Here is a 15,770-nt window from a genome sequence, read left to right on the forward strand (position 1 = left end):
GTCAGCCAGTGAAAGGTCAGCACTGTCTGAGAAGAAGGGAAAAAAAGATAAAGTAAAGAAGAGGGTGGAAGAATTAAGAATTAAAAATAAAAATGCAAAAGTCATGAAGGCCTGCATTGCTATATCTGAAGCACTTCATTGTTCTTCTTCAAATCCCCCTTTAACTTTCCATTTCCATTTTGCCCACAAAGACCTTGGAGCAGTTAGCCTGTGGAAACCACCAGTTATCACACTGCCACCAATTTGTACCTCCTTGTCTGCCTACATCCATGTGTGTCACTCCTTTTACATTTTATTTTGCTCTGGAGAGGAACTTTTATTCACTCACATATTCACATATTCATTCATGTGCTTAAGCTTGTTCCTGCTACAGTGTGACTTTGATCCACTATTTGACAGTATGAATATTAATTCTAAGCTCTAGCTGAATGACCAACTAACTGTCAATATGTTGCTTTATTTCAGAGTGTTGTGCGTTGCCTTTGGCATCCCAAGCTGAACCAGATCATGGTTGGTACAGGAAATGGCTTGGCCAAAGTGTACTATGATCCTGTCAAAAGCCAGAGGTATGTAATCATGATTAATGATTAAGAAGATTATTTTTTTCTCAAATGTAGCGTTATTCTGTGGTTCTATGATTATACTAAGAAATGAGAAAAACTGGTTTAGCAACATTTGTTTTGCAGAGTTTTACTTATTTAGTTACAGTAGAAAGAAAAAAATAACAAAACCAGTTTGTTTCTGAAAAGTGGCGCATTGTCCTCTGTGCTTTTCATGGTGCTGTATGCTGGCTGTTCTACCTGAATTTACAAACACTTTCATTTTTAATTGCATGAAATCTACAGTAAGAATGACTAACCTTTCATCTGATCTCTTGGAGGTTGCTGATGCTGTTGTGCTGTTGTGGTGTTATTGAAAGGATATTTATTGTATTTAGTTATATTTTTGATGTCTTTTTTTTCTGAAGTAAAAATCTTATTGAGAAGCATTAGCTTAAACTTCAGTGTCTATGGAGTAATACTGGAAGACCCAGTTTGAGAGAGAGCAAAGCAAGGAAGCACATTCCTGTCTTTCTGCTAGTCTTCTCCGCCACCCCCACCTATCACGTGTGGATTTTGCTGGTACATCTAATGGAAAGGTGGTAGTGTTTCATCAGAAGGTGACTTGTCAGCCTGGAATGAAAAGAAGAGGACTTAACTAGTCTATAAATACTTCTTTTGCAATTAATTTGCTTTTACCATCTGGATTGGCTGGAGAACTGGGGCATGCTTCCTTCCTGTCAGCAGGGGGGAAGTGTACACTTCATCTATACTGAGCAATATGAATAAGATGTTCTTCCACCATATATGCTCATCTTTTGTTTCACTGGCATCCAAAAACATAATGTGTTACAGTTCACAGTTTTTGGGTACTTACTGTGACCTGGACACTTGGATGTGAAGATAAACTCTGGTTTACAAGATTATCAGAAATAAGTTTTATTTTTCTGGTCTTTGTCGATTTAGAGAACAAGAGAGTTGGTCATCATTGTTTGGACCCCTCTCCAAAGGCAGCCTGAGTCTCCTAGGCACAGATCAGAAGAGCTCTAGCTCAGTTTTGTGCCCAGTTTGTTGCCTGGTACTTAATCGTGAGGAGGAAAATACCACCAGTTTAAATCAGTCTTGCTGCAGACAGGCTTATGCCATCCCTACTGCTGCAGTGTTACAGACACCTCTGGTTAGATAGCTGCCACCTCTGCTGCTTAGGAAGAGTACTGGGAACAAATCATTGCACATGTTTGGAGAGGAGCACTTTCAATGTGCATGCTACAAGCACTGTGGACAAATGAAGTGTGAAATGAATCTTCCACCCTTATTTCCGCATGTCATATAAACTGCTCTGTAACAGAAACACTAATATCTCTGTCCTCCTTCACATGTGCATCAACAAGCAGAGATACACACATTCATGAGTACTTAAAGTGCTATATAATTTTGTTGAGACTATGTCTTGAATAAAAAATTATTTCTGTTTGATATAAACAGACCAGCTGAACTGCTGTGTGTTTCCTCCTAGGGGAGCAAAATTATGCGTGGTCAAAACAAAACGAAAAGAGAGACAAGCAGAGACTCTTACACAGGATTACATTATAACACGTAAGGAATTTAAACATATCTTTATAGCAGCATCCTTATCTCTTTCTCAGGTTTGAAATTATTTGCAGATAGTTTAGCTTTGTATTTTCCCCTCTAAAAAGTTGCAGTCTTTCATTAAGTATTGGTAATTGGTGTGAGATGTTAGTGTTTCATACGAATTTCTTGTAGCCTTGCACAACCAGAAAGGTATATATTCTGTATACTCTGTAAAGTTGTTAATAATGGTTGGTTTCTAGATTCTGATGCACCTGAAAGCCTGAAAGGGCAACTACCTTAAAAAAACAAAAACCCCCCTAAAATTTTGGACCTTTCTTAAATCTTTTGCATAACTAAATTGGTGAGTGTAGATTGGTTTAGGAAGTGTTTTGCCACTTGGGGACATTAACAGTACCAGTGGCAAAATCAGAGACATTAGAGATAGGCCTTGAATAAATTCCAAGTGATTTTTCAAAATTTAGAACCAGAGTTATATTGAGTTTTAAATAGGTTAAATCTCCCTTTAGCCTCAGGGTTATACTTGTATAAGACCTTATGTTCATATTAAGGCTCACCGATGCATAAGAAATAGTTATCATTGTTACTATAAAGTGCTTAGCGATCTGCCTTTTCCCAAGGGCAGATTTTACAAGATCTCTCATTAGTAAAAGGTGTCTCTGCCTCGTGGAGCAACCTTGAGACGTGTCCTAGCTCAAGGGGAGATCACCGCCGTGCTGCCTAGCAGGGAGAGCTCCAAAAATGGTTGGACTTGATGATCTTAAACGTCTTTTCCAACCTAAATGATTCTATGATTCTGTATGTATAGGATAAAGTGGTTGGCTTATAGTCAAATTACATATGATAGAAAAAGTATGCAGGAGACTCCTTGTATCCACGACTTTTTGTTCCTTGATAATGGATTGCTCTGCTCCTTTGTGGGTTTTCAGAGAACAGATTGAAACTATGGGAGTTCATGGCCCAGCTATAGCTCAGGGTTTTATCTCTTTCGGAGCCTGCACCAAACCACTGCCAGTCTGGTCAAGGGGTCAAGTGCATCTGTCACATGAGGGGATCAACTGAGAGATTTTCGCCCTACCCGTTAGCATTGCCCTGTGTAGTGTTTCCTCATGTGAAATGAGAACAGTCACACAGTTGTGCTGTCCTGCTTCGCTTCATCCTCTTCCACTTCCACCGTGTTTGGATTCAGCTCTGTTTTCCAGTAGTCTTGGTCTTAGAAATAGCTAAAACCATTTCTGTAGAGCAAAGTAATTGTTTGGCAGCATAATAAACAAAAAGAAAGTTTAGAATGAGAAAGCCTGGGCAGTCTTGGTAACCAGGCCCATATCAAAGCACTTTGGTTCTGGGTTCCCATCTCAGGTACTTTCCAGCCACAGCTGTCTCCTACTTACCTCACTGCTGCAAATGCCTGGCTCCAGTTTTTGGGTGGCAGTGGCTAAAGTAGCAGCTGGCAAAGATCAGGTATATTTATCTCCTTTGGGAGCTCTTCTCAATCCATTCTTACCACAGCCTTGACTATATCAGCACGTGGTCTACTATCTAAATACTTTGTGTGCGCTGTTGTTAGTGTTTATACTGTAAAGAGCTTTTGTGATTTTTAAAAAACTTTCTGCTTAAAATCCAGTGGAACTTGTGTATTTGATGGCATTTACGAATGTCATTCAAAGATTTAGGTCCCAATTATGCAAAGTTTTGGAATTTTATCACTGAGTTTTAGCTCTTTAACTGTTTCTTCAGTTTTGGGCCCCTCCCTACAAGAAGGACATCGAGGTGCTGGACCGTGTCCAGAGAAGGGCAACGAAGCTGGTGAAGGGTCTGGAGCACAAGTCTTACGAGGAGCGGCTGAGGGAGCTGGGGTTGTTTAGCCTGGAGAAGAGGAGGCTGAGGGGAGACCTTCTTGCTCTCTACAACTACCTGATGCGAGGTTGTAGTGAGGTGGGGGTCGGTCTCCTCTCCCAAGTAACAAGCAACAGGACGAGAGGAAATGGCCTCAAGCTGCGCCAGGGGAAGTTTATGTTGGATATTAGGAAAAATTTCTTCACCAAAAGGGTAGTCAGGCACTGGACGAGGCTGCCCAGGGCAGTGGTTGAGTCTCCATCCCTGGAGGTATTTAAGAGACGGGTAGACGTGGTGCTTGAGGACATGGTTTAGGGGTGGACTTGGCAGTGATAGGTTAATGGTTGGACTCGATGATCTTAAGGATCTTTTCCAACCTTGATGATTCTATGATTCTATGATTTTGAAACTAAATAAGGATACTTCAGTAGAAAGCAATACAGAAAAATGTTGTAAGGATTTGCTTTGCAAATTTTTAAGTTTGTTGCATATTTTGGAAACTTTTCAGAGGTTAGATGTCTGTCTTTTAAGCTTACAGGTAGAACTGGAAAGAGCTGAAGATCTCAGAAGCTCTTTTGCAAAGTGAACCGACCCCTTTTTCCTTCTACTTCTCTTCCCCCCCCCCCCCCCCCCCCCCCTTCCTTTTCCCCCTCCCCTTTTTTTTTTCCTTCGGACTTCTACCTGCTCTTTAATCTCAGGATTGCCTGTAATGGCTATTTAAAATGCAGGAATGATGTTCTGAGGGATTAGGTGTTACTTTTAAAACACAGGAACACTTTTAGAACACAGTTTGGGTTTCCCTTGGGCAATCTTGACTCCACAAATGGCAAAAGCTTGGATCTGTGCATTGACATCTGATGCGTTGATGTGCATCAGATGCTCTATGTAAACCGATCAAGCTTAGTGCTTGCCAGCAAATTGTACCAGGCATTTCATACTTCATGAAATCTGCAAAAATAAAGCCTAAACATTTATTTCCAAAGATGTACTGCTGTGTCACCTGGCTGTGACTTTGCCCAGTCTAATAAATCGAGCAGGCTTCCAGAAATAAGCTGAAAAATCAAACTGATAGGTCCCTAAATGCTTCTTTCTGTTTTTTATCCAATATAGACCCAATAACCCTAAATTTAAGGTTTGTTTCATTGTTTTTTGTCTTTGTTGGGTCTTTTGACCCCAACACAATTTCCCACATTTTGGGGAACAGCAGGAATTAGCACACCTGAATGTGAGAGCTAAACCTCACCCTAAGAAAACCGTGTCCCTTAACATGGTGTTTCTCTGTTGCTGACAAATGGGTCTCTTGTCCGAGTGGACCAAAACCATTACTGTGACTGAAGATACTCTAGCAGGTTTATGAGGAAACAGAAGTTTTAAATGCTGATAATTTAGCCAGATTGTCTCAGTTACAGGTATTCTTCCAACCTTGATTAATCTCATGATTTAAGAAAGAACATGATTGTGACTTCCTATGCAGAAACATTAGATTTTGGCTCATTGAGGGGATTCCGCCCCTCTCTGTTTCAGATCCAAGAATGCATCTAGGGTTTTGTCATACTCTTAGAGTATTAGAAAGCTGTAGAAACATGGAAAGTTCAGAAAAGAGCAACTGGTTGGTCACAATACTAATGTTGAGAACTGAATGACAGAAAAATAAATTAAATATGCATAAACTGTGTAAACAGTATTTCTGATGAAAGGCTTCTGCCTGAAGGAACCCTGGAAATCTGGCTACTTTCATCTTTGAAAAATTCAGCAGAAAGAAGCCCTCTAAAATACACCTCAGTAAACCACTGCTTGGATACAGAAGAACTGTGAGGCTGCTTCTGCCACCTTTTCCATTGCAAGGAAGAATCCCGATCTTTGTTTTTGTAATTAAAATCATAAAAATAAAATAGAATTTCTAACATTTCTTTTTCTCCAAACTGTGACCCTTCAGCCCATGCGCTTCCGATGTTCCGTGAACCACGACAGCGAAGCACAAGGAAGCAGCTGGAGAAGGATAGGTTGGACCCCATGAAGTCTCACAAACCTGAACCTCCGGTAGCCGGACCAGGTAATCTAGGCATAATCATTTCAGACTGTCATATGCCAAAGGGACCATCATGCTTGGGTTCTACACTCGTTTGGATTTACATTCAAACTTTTTTGGGTGGCAACTCCACTATATATGTATGGGTGCTGTACCATGTCCAGCACTGTAAGACATTGGGCTCTGATTGGAGTGCTTGCCTGGAATAAATTAATAATCACAATGACTAACTTTAAGTTATATAATCAATAAAACACTTAGGTGAATCCAGCTGTAAATTAGACTCTTTCTATAGTATTAAATAACTTCTTTGTATCAGATCACTGTTACAGACACAATACAACATTTCTCTGTTTATTTCTTAAATATGTTTCTCTAGAACACTCTTTCTTTTTTTTTTTTTTGCTACAGGTCGAGGTGGGCGTGTTGGAACTCACGGAGGTACCTTGTCATCATATATAGTCAAGAATATTGCACTGGATAAGACAGATGATAGCAACCCTCGAGAGGCTATTTTACGTCATGCAAAGGAGGCGGAGGAGAATCCATACTGGGTTGCTCCGGCATATGCTAAGTAAGGAAACAAGTAAAAATACAAGTAATATTTCTGGAGGCCAGTGGGAGTTTGGTGAAAATAGAAGATACACATTTTTAATGGTGTACTTTGCCTTTTCTGGATTGCTGCCATGAATATGTAAACTAAGAATATGCCATACTCTTTTATGAAGACACGAGTTTCCAGAAGCTTAAATTGTTGAAATTTGACATTTCCATTTTTCAGTTGTACCTGTCAGTGCTAGAAAATTATTTTAAAGCTTTCTAAGTTGATTAGAATTTAGAATCTTCTCCAAATCAATGTCTGAAATTGCAGTATACCTTTTAATAAGGTACTGTCCCATTGACAGACTGGGATGATGAGTTTTCCAATATGCCCTCTAGTTCTTAATGATTCTTAGGTCAAACCTTCAAAATATTTACTTGGCGTTATGACAGCATATTTTAGATGATTTCTCAAATGTCGTAAGTTTTAATTTGAATTTTTCCTACATAAGGACCTGAGTACCTGCGTGGTGTAAAAGGTACAGTAAGATTAAAAATTGCACTGATAAAATCTCCTACCAAAAATTCAACGTAAAGAAATAAGTGTTCAGTTGTTGCTACATAAATTAAAGAGCCTCATCAAGATTATGGTAGTAAAATCTCGGTGATCCCACAGATGGTAACTCACTCAGTTTAAATTGTATGTGTGAGTGTGGTATTTGTGTGTATGTGTTACAATGAAAATTGTACAATATGCTTCTAGAATGCTTTCTACCAAAGATTTTTTTTTCTAAAAATAAATACAATTAAAACCATTAAATATATTCACAATAGTACTAAAATAAATATTAAATAAATGCATTTCATAATAATGAACAGAAACTACCACTTTAAAAATTACTAAAATTTTCACATTTTGTTATTATCATTGACGTTTTTGTTACAGAAAATAATCTGTCTTGTAACAAGTAGTATTTTCAAAATGCATAAGGAAAAGGTTTTGAAGAGATGAAATAGTCTGCACAGAACAACCTGCTGATAACAAACTATTTTTTTCTTTTTTGCAGCCCAGTGTTTTATGTCCTAGGCTGTATGTTCGCTAGTGCTTTACTGACTGTACTTTCTTTATCAGTATTTATCTCTTTAGTGAAACAATCACCACCTCTTTCCAGAAACTCAAAATATATTAAGAATCATAGCTGTTTCTAGTACCGACACTTGTTTTCTGACTTGACCGACATGTTCACAAAGATAATTGAATAGCTGTTCCAAAGCAGCTTGAGAACGTCAGTGACCCAGCCTGGCTTTGACTGGGTAATTAATAAGTACGGTATACTGGTAATTAATAAGTATGGCATTTGATGTTGTACATCAAACCAATGCATTATACAGTATCACCCTTGGTACAAAAGAAGGAATATTTGAAAGCCTGATTCTGTAACAGTTGTTGTAATGAATATGCTAAATACTGGTTTTTAATTGTTTGCGAGTTCATATTTGTAAGAGATGAAGCTTACTTTGAATGTGTAGGCACCTGGTTTTATTTGAGATATGCAACTATCCATACTCAAAAGTAAACACAATCGCACATTCCATCAGGTGGATAGATACCTCAGTATATTTTTGGCTCAGTAACTTCATTGATTGTATATTAAGTTTCATCCCTGACACCTGCAATGTAGTAGACATGAAAGTTTTAAAACATAGCTGTATTACAGAAGGCTTACTGTGTCAGGTGGGCAGATCTCATTACAGTTTCTTGTTAAAGATGTAGCTGCAGGGGAAGAAGAGAGCTGGCTGAGAAGTGGGGAGGGTGCAAGTCCAGACTGCTATTAACTTACACACCAGACGGTGATATGTATGTGGGGGAACTGGGCTGCAGCCAACAGCGTGCTGCCTTGATGGTTTTGTCAGCTGATAAATCTCATGCCAGTGAAACTGCTGTTATCCTTGCTTCAAAAGCTTGACTTTAAGATGTACCCTATGCAAGGAGTTATTATTGTTATTATTACTGTTAGCTAAGACACTGAAATGCGAAAACTTGCTTTATAATTGTGTTATGTTCTTAATTTTCAGAAATGGAGGTCTGTATTAACAGTTGCAGACCAATGGCAGTCAGAGATTCCGTTAGCTGCTTGCCTGCACACACAGATAATGTAGAAAGCTGTGTTAATTATATCCTATATCTGACTTTACAGGGTATATATGTTTACCCTGTGTATAAAGCATCTTACAGATGTTCTTACAGATGCTTATTTAATAAAATACGCAAATTAGAAGTAATTATCACATAATACTGAATTGCAAGAGTGTCCCTGGTGGCACTGTTAAAATCAGGAGTTCGTAATAACAAGCAGTATACAAACCTAGTGAAACCGGCTGCTTTAGCTATAGCATAAGATATACTGTAGAGTTAGGAAGGGTGATATTCTGATACATACTTAAAATTAAATACTGTCTTGAGACCTAAAAAATATACATCCAGTATGTTTTGGTTTTTTTAAGTAGTGTTTATTATTTTTACTACTTTATTTCTCTGCCACCAGTTTTTTTCCACATTTCTTGTAGTAAATTTTCACTTAAATATGGTATAAAACTATCCACTTGATATATCTCTTGTTTGACAAGGCTTTTGTTTTTGTGTTTTTTAACAGGTGGTTATTCACTTACAGTTTTTCATTCTCCTTCTTAAGACAATGTCTAAGGAAACTATAGTTACTTAATTTTCTTCAGTGATGGTTATTAAATAATTTTAGACTGAGAAGACTAAGAAATGCTCTTTTTCTGGTTGATCAGAGTTTCGTAACTCTGATCGTGATGACTGTGTTAGAGTTTGACTGGTCCTGATTCATACTGATTAGGTCATTCTAAATCAGATAACTGATTTCATGTTTTTTTAATTGTATTTTCACTTCAGTAGTTCTTATAAGAAATACCTGCAACATGATTTTTGCTGTTAGCTTATATATTGTATGTAAAAATATATCCTTTTTGTTGGAGGTAAAGGTGTCTAATTTATTCTTGAAGCCAAATAGTAATTTGCAATATTTTTCACTTGAAATAATTTTTTTCAAGCTTGTTATCACTGGCCTGACCTTTTTGTTTCTCCTAAAATTTGAGCCGGAAAAGGAGGGGGAAATATGTAAGAGGCAAAAGGATGGGTGAAAAAACAGATGCTGCTAAAAAGGATACTGGGGATGATAAGAAGTACATGGTGAATCAGGAGATGACATGTCACAGAAGCCCAATGTGAATAAAGTGTCCAAAAAGATGTGATCAACACAGCAGAAAAGTCATAATGGATGAGGATAAAGAAAAGATCGTGAGATTTTTCAGGAAGAAGCTTGTTAGAGACCTTGGCAAGAGCCATTCCAGTGGACTGAAAGAAAAGGAAGGACAGATTGAAGATTTCAAGTGAAGAACTACAGGAAAGGAACTTGAGGCATCAGTTGTAAATGTTTGAAAATTACATTCTTTGTGAGCTGTTTGTTTTAACACAGCTGTACAGAGATACTATAGTGACTTCAGATGTCCCTCTGAAGGATCAGCAGGAATTACTAAGCATTGTAGCTGAGGGCCTAATCAGGCCCAGATGTAGCTCTATTCTGTACCATAGGGAAGGTGAGAGTGAAATTTCCCTCCCCACCAAGATAGACCAGAGTTCTTAGAAAATACCTTTCAGTTCAGTGATGCTGCCCCTGTTTTGCTGTCTCTGTCACTACTGCTTGTCACAGGCAAAAGGGAATGACCTGAAGCAACAGCCTGTAGCTGTGCTGTGTTCACTGAACTTTTTCTCAGTGTGTGAAGTGTTAGTCATATAGTGGCTCAAGTGTCTTTAGTTGAAGAAGCAGGACTGAACAGAGAGTTTTGTAGCAGTGATTTTGTTGGCACATGGTTGTGTATGTAAGCTAAATCTTCTTTGGAAATTAAGTTTGAGAGGGAAGCCCCTGAGATTCAGAGAAGAGTCAGGCTAGTTCGTGGGGTAAGGAATACAAAGGGGCCTAATGCTAAAAACCTTCACTTTTCAGTCTGGAAGTAGGCTTTATGACATTATTCTGGTTTCCAGGCATGCTTGAAAGTCTTTTTTCTTTGTTTCAGTGCAATATAAACACAAATTTCAAAAGTTACTGCAACATGAGTCACATGCTGTGATATGCAATTGTCATCTCCAGCTGGTTTAGCTGGAGCAGTATTTTTTTAGCTGCTAGTCTATGAACCGCAGATGTCAATGAGTTACTTTTATTGGATCCCTGATAGGTAACTAAGAAAAACAACCTATAACCAGAGGGATTATGGTGACTCTAAAGCAGTCTGCATGGCCCCCGGAAATTTTTTAGGGGTCTGCATATCTGAATATGCTGAAAAACATTGAAATAAAGAGAAGCACGCAGTATGAATAAGTCATGTTAGGGTTTTTTTTCACATTTTTGTTTGCAGGCTGTTAGCGTAACCCACAATAGGAATGCCTTTGTCAGTGTTATGAGATACTGGTTTCAGCTGACAGTCATGTGGAAACACAGGATCATAGAAATAGTTTAGGCAGGAAGAGACCTCTGGAGGTCATCTAGTCCAACCTCCTGCTTAAACCATGTTCACTTCGATCAGGTTGCTCGGGTCCAATTAGATTCAGGTTGTTCAGGGACTTGCCCAGCCAAGGTTGAATATCCGCAAGGATGGAGATTCCACAGCACCTCTCTGGGCAGTCTGTTCCAGCAGTCTGGTTGGCAGGCATAGTATGCTCTTGCTCGGTCCGTGCTGGCTGGTCCCTATCACTGTCTTGTCCTTCATGTGCCTGGAAATGCCTTCCATGAGGATTTGTTCCATAGCCTTCCCAGGGACTGAGGTTAGGTACGCCATCTTGTAGTTCCCCAAATCCTCCTTTTGCTCTTCATAAAGATGATGATGTCTGCCTTTTCTAGTCGTTGAGAACCTCCTCCAATCACCATGACATCTCAAAGATGATAGAGTGCCCTTGCAATGACACTGGCCAGCTTCATCAGTACCTTTGGATCCATCCCATCTCATCTCATGGATCTGCGTATGTCCAATGAGCTACGTATTCCCTATCTCTATCTTCCTCTTCTGTTGGTAATGTCTCACTCCCTCCCAAAGACTCTGTTGGTAGTGTAGGGGTCTTCAGAGACCTGAGATCAGACCTCACGGAAAATTGAGCCAAAAAAAAGCACTGATTATCTTGATCTTTTCCATATCCTATGTTAGTGGGTGACCTGCCCGATAGAGCACATTTTCCTTAGCATTCCTGCTGCTGTCAGTGTAGCTGTAGAAGCCCATAGTGTTGTCTTCCACATTTTATTTTCAGTTTCAACTCCAGCTGAGCTTTGGCTTTCCTGACTCTGTTCCTACTTGTTCATGTAATGCCTCTGTTCCTCTTGGCTAAGGCTATCCCTGCTTCCTCTGTCTCTGTTCTTCCCTTTGGGGGCTTGGGGTTTATCTCAGTCAGGAGATCCCTGCACATCCATACTAGGCTTCTGCCAGACTTCACCTTCTGCCCATGGGATGGAATGTGTTTTGAGGAGGTTGCCCCCAAAGGTCAACCAGCTCTCCCGGGCCCCTTTGCCCTCCATGGCAGTCTCCCATGCTTGGCAGATCCCTAACAAACTGAAATCAACCCCCAAAGTCAAGGATAAATAAAATTGAGAAAGTTGATGGGGAAAAAGAACACAGCTTTCCACATGTAGTATTTAGCCCTCAGAAATAAAAATATTTTGAAGTAGTAAACCTATTTTGATAATTTTTGTATAAATATTAATCATGCAGCAAACTCCTACTACACTAGCAATCTCTAGTGCAGTTACTAAGCAGAACAATTTTTGTTTAAACTAAATGATCACTGCTGATAATGCTATAACAAAAGCAGTGTTTTCTATGCTTGTGTCTTTAAAATGGTCAGGCATATGAATCACCCTAGGTGCCCCAGTTACTGCTGTGTAGCTTGTGGAGGTGGAACAGTTTACATTTCAGCTGAGCTGAGGCTACAGCCATTTCATGCTAATTTTAAAAATTGAGATAGCAAGCAGACTTGATTTCCTCTGTATGTTTTTGCTTTAGCTGGTTACTGCTGGACTGTGCTACAGTTTCTTTTTTTTGTTTTTCTCTCCCCACCCCACTGCCAGCTTTACTGGACTCAGTAACATACTTATGTTAGCCGAAGTCTATAACTTTTCTCTGTGCCCCTCCTATCCTGGAAAATATGTAGGTTCCACTGCCTGTTTCACAAATTAAATAATTCTTCCTGGTTCGAAGTTTCTAACCAATATTATGACAGTGGCAGGTTTTGTGGTCAGAAATGATAGGTTTACCCTTGATTGGTTGCGCTTTACTAACGAGCACCTCAATACTGACCTAATGTGATCCTGTATGGTATTTAGATACCATTTGTCTGTTGTGATTAAAGGAAGGTACATTGTTAAAAAAGGCTAAATAAACTTCCATCAATATGTTTTGGAAAAAAGAGAAGGTGATTCCATACGTTCCATCTCTTCAGCAGCTCACAAAATCCAATATTTTGGCCAGTAAAGCCTTCATCCCTGGTTTCTGTTTTGGATTGAATGTTGATTCTTTTTTTTTTCTTTTTAAATCCTCCTTCAGTGATTGGTTAAGTAGAGTTTATGTAACTATTTTCTAATGAACTTTTTAAATCGGAAATTTTTTTTTTAATCTTAGTTCTGCTTTCCATGGAGAACAGAATGACTAGTCTTAACTTCCAGTAGTGTAGGTCCTCATCTGGCTACAAGGTCTGCTTAGGTGTAATGAGGCATACAGCCTGCACCCAGGGACCATGTGCCAATAGAGCCCTCCAGTAGGGCCATCTCTGGAACATCTTGGTATAGTCCTTACCTCCGTGGCAAGTTTGGAGGACGGAGGGAGAAGGCAGGCCGATAGAAAGATCCTGTATAAAGGGAGTTGTCTTTGACTAGTTTTGGTGACTTTAAATCTATTTTGTGCCACATATTTAACAAGCAGAGAATCCTGCTCTTTAATAGCTGATGGCTTGCTATTACTTTTCAAAGCCAATGGCAACATTGAATTATGCCTATTGTGTTAAGTAAGGCAGACACAATTTTGTTAAGGTTCATGCATTTTGTAGAGTCTGCCAAACAACAGTTGTTATAGTAATGGTGCTTCACATCCTTAAACTGCTGTAAAAACATTTGTTAATACATTAATAAGATGATGACTGCCTTGGCTGCATTTTATACTATGTCGTGTCTGTTGTAATGAGAAGTTGAGCATAGCCATCATCAGAAAACTAGTAGTTTCAGCTCCACAGGATTGTGCTGAGAATTAGGTTGGAAAAGGAGACCATGCAGTGATTAAAGTGTAAAACAGGGGAACTGAATGTCCAAACAGTTTATTGAAATGCTACTTGATACTGTGTTCATTTAAAAAGTAATCAATAATTATTTTTATAAAGTTTAAGTGTTATTTAAAATACAAGTAAACAGTGGAGGAATAGATACCATCAGGCTTGACTGTAGGATACACTGTGTTCTCATATGAAGAACACTAGGTTTTTTATGTTACGGTAGTGCTGGATAAAGTCTCTGGAGTAGAAGCTGGTTTTTTTCATGCATAGGCTAAGCCAGAAACCTGGCTTAGCTGATCTGTTTTCACTTACTGGCTGCTGTCGTACTGTAATGTATCAAAATGGAGGTTTCTTTTTTTACAGTCATGGAATGAGAAGACTCGTGGCTCCATTTTTCTAGCATTGTATTAAATTGATTTGTTCCTCTCTTCTATCTTAATTTTATTCATGGAATACACAGATAATGATTGTGAGCTGATAAGGAAATAATACGTGCAAAAGTGTGTGTTTGTTATGTTTGTTCTTTGCCTGAGAGCTGCAAGTTTCTTCAGTTCTTAGAAGGTTAGTTGATAGGTTTATGTTGAAAATGAAAAAATGGCAAGTCCAGGATGCTCTTTTTTGAAGTTTAGAAAAGATGTCATTGTGTCTAGTGCAGGTCTGATATAGTTTCTGGTAAAGAATTGTAGCCTGACCATTATTTTAATCTTTTTAATGTTTTCTAGAACACAGCCAAAAACAGTTTTTGCAGAAGTGGAACCAGAAGATGATGAAACGGACAAGCCAGAGTGGAAAAAACGTAAAATCTGAAAAATCTGATTTAAAGAATTATTTTAGAGCATTTGAAAAAAACGTGCAGCATTTATTTCTTTATTTTGGCTAGTGGATCAAAATTTGAAAGCAAAAATTACTTCAGTTCATAAAACTTGCTGCAGTGTAAAAAGGGATTGTTGTATTACACTGGATTGTAATCCCACATCTGAATTTTGTAATAAGGAATGAATTATATTGTGCAAAGAACTCCTCTCTGTCAGTTATTTAGCTTTGTGATTTAAGTGAAAAATATTTCTTTATAAATAGAACTCTAGTGAATTCATTATATCGCCAAATGTTTTTTTTTAATTACTGCCAACTTTACAATGCTGTGTCATGACAGTTTTCAATGATTTTAAGTATATAAATAAAACAATAATTTCTCAGACTCCTTTTTATTTTTCCATTTATTTTTATTTTTTCTATTTAAGATCTAACAAATTACCCCCTTCATTACAAGTGTAACAAAGTTTACACTTTTATTTAGATTAATTAATGTGAAATAATCCAGTTTAGTTCATTTATTTGTTCACACAAGTTCCAACTTAGCTCATGCTTTTGTGTGAATTTCAGAAAATGAATTTTCTAGTGTCTATCCTTACTTGAATCATGTTCCTTATAAGTATGTGTAGCGTCTCACAGTAGTATTTTATACAGCTTTTATTTTTCAACAGTGTGAAATTGAAATGGACAATTATATATTTTCGTTTAATAAAAATAATGTGTTTATTGCCTAGTTGATGCAGAATTTTGTTCAGGCTTCCTATCCCTATTAGTTTGTATTGATAAGTGTTGCGACAGGGCAGAGCTGTATATTATTACCAGGTCTTTGTATCTATTGACTTTGTTGTATGCCTGAATTATGTATATCCTACCTTACACTGTCTGAAGACTGATACTATCCTTTATAAAGTGGTTTCTTAAATATTGGAAGTTTTCATTGTTTAACAGAAAATTGCAATTCTGAATGGCATAAAGTGAAGGACAAATTTAAAACCAATGTCCTTTAGAGAAGGAGAAAGGAACCTAGGTTAGTTTTAGGCATTTATATTGTGATTATAATAATACACAATATGCTAAGTATTGTGATTATAATAAT

The 15,770-nt window shown here is 38.1% G+C and overlaps 1 protein-coding gene across 1 annotated transcript in view; it reads left to right on the plus strand.

Annotated features, from left to right (window-relative positions):
- Positions 1–15,569, plus strand: part of WDR70 (WD repeat domain 70) — a 139,439-nt gene extending 123,870 nt beyond the window's left edge. Inside the window, exons 14-18 of the mRNA XM_082336772.1 lie at positions 466–566; positions 2,056–2,135; positions 5,902–6,018; positions 6,406–6,568; positions 14,584–15,569. Coding sequence (XP_082192898.1) covers positions 466–566; positions 2,056–2,135; positions 5,902–6,018; positions 6,406–6,568; positions 14,584–14,668 — 546 coding nt within the window. The 3' untranslated portion in view covers positions 14,669–15,569. The remainder of the gene's footprint in view (positions 1–465; positions 567–2,055; positions 2,136–5,901; positions 6,019–6,405; positions 6,569–14,583) is intronic.
- The last annotated feature ends 201 nt before the right edge of the window (positions 15,570–15,770 follow it).

The sequence above is a fragment of the Platalea leucorodia genome, assembly GCF_965183815.1.
Source record: "Platalea leucorodia genome assembly, chromosome: Z".
NCBI lineage: Eukaryota > Metazoa > Chordata > Aves > Pelecaniformes > Threskiornithidae > Platalea > Platalea leucorodia.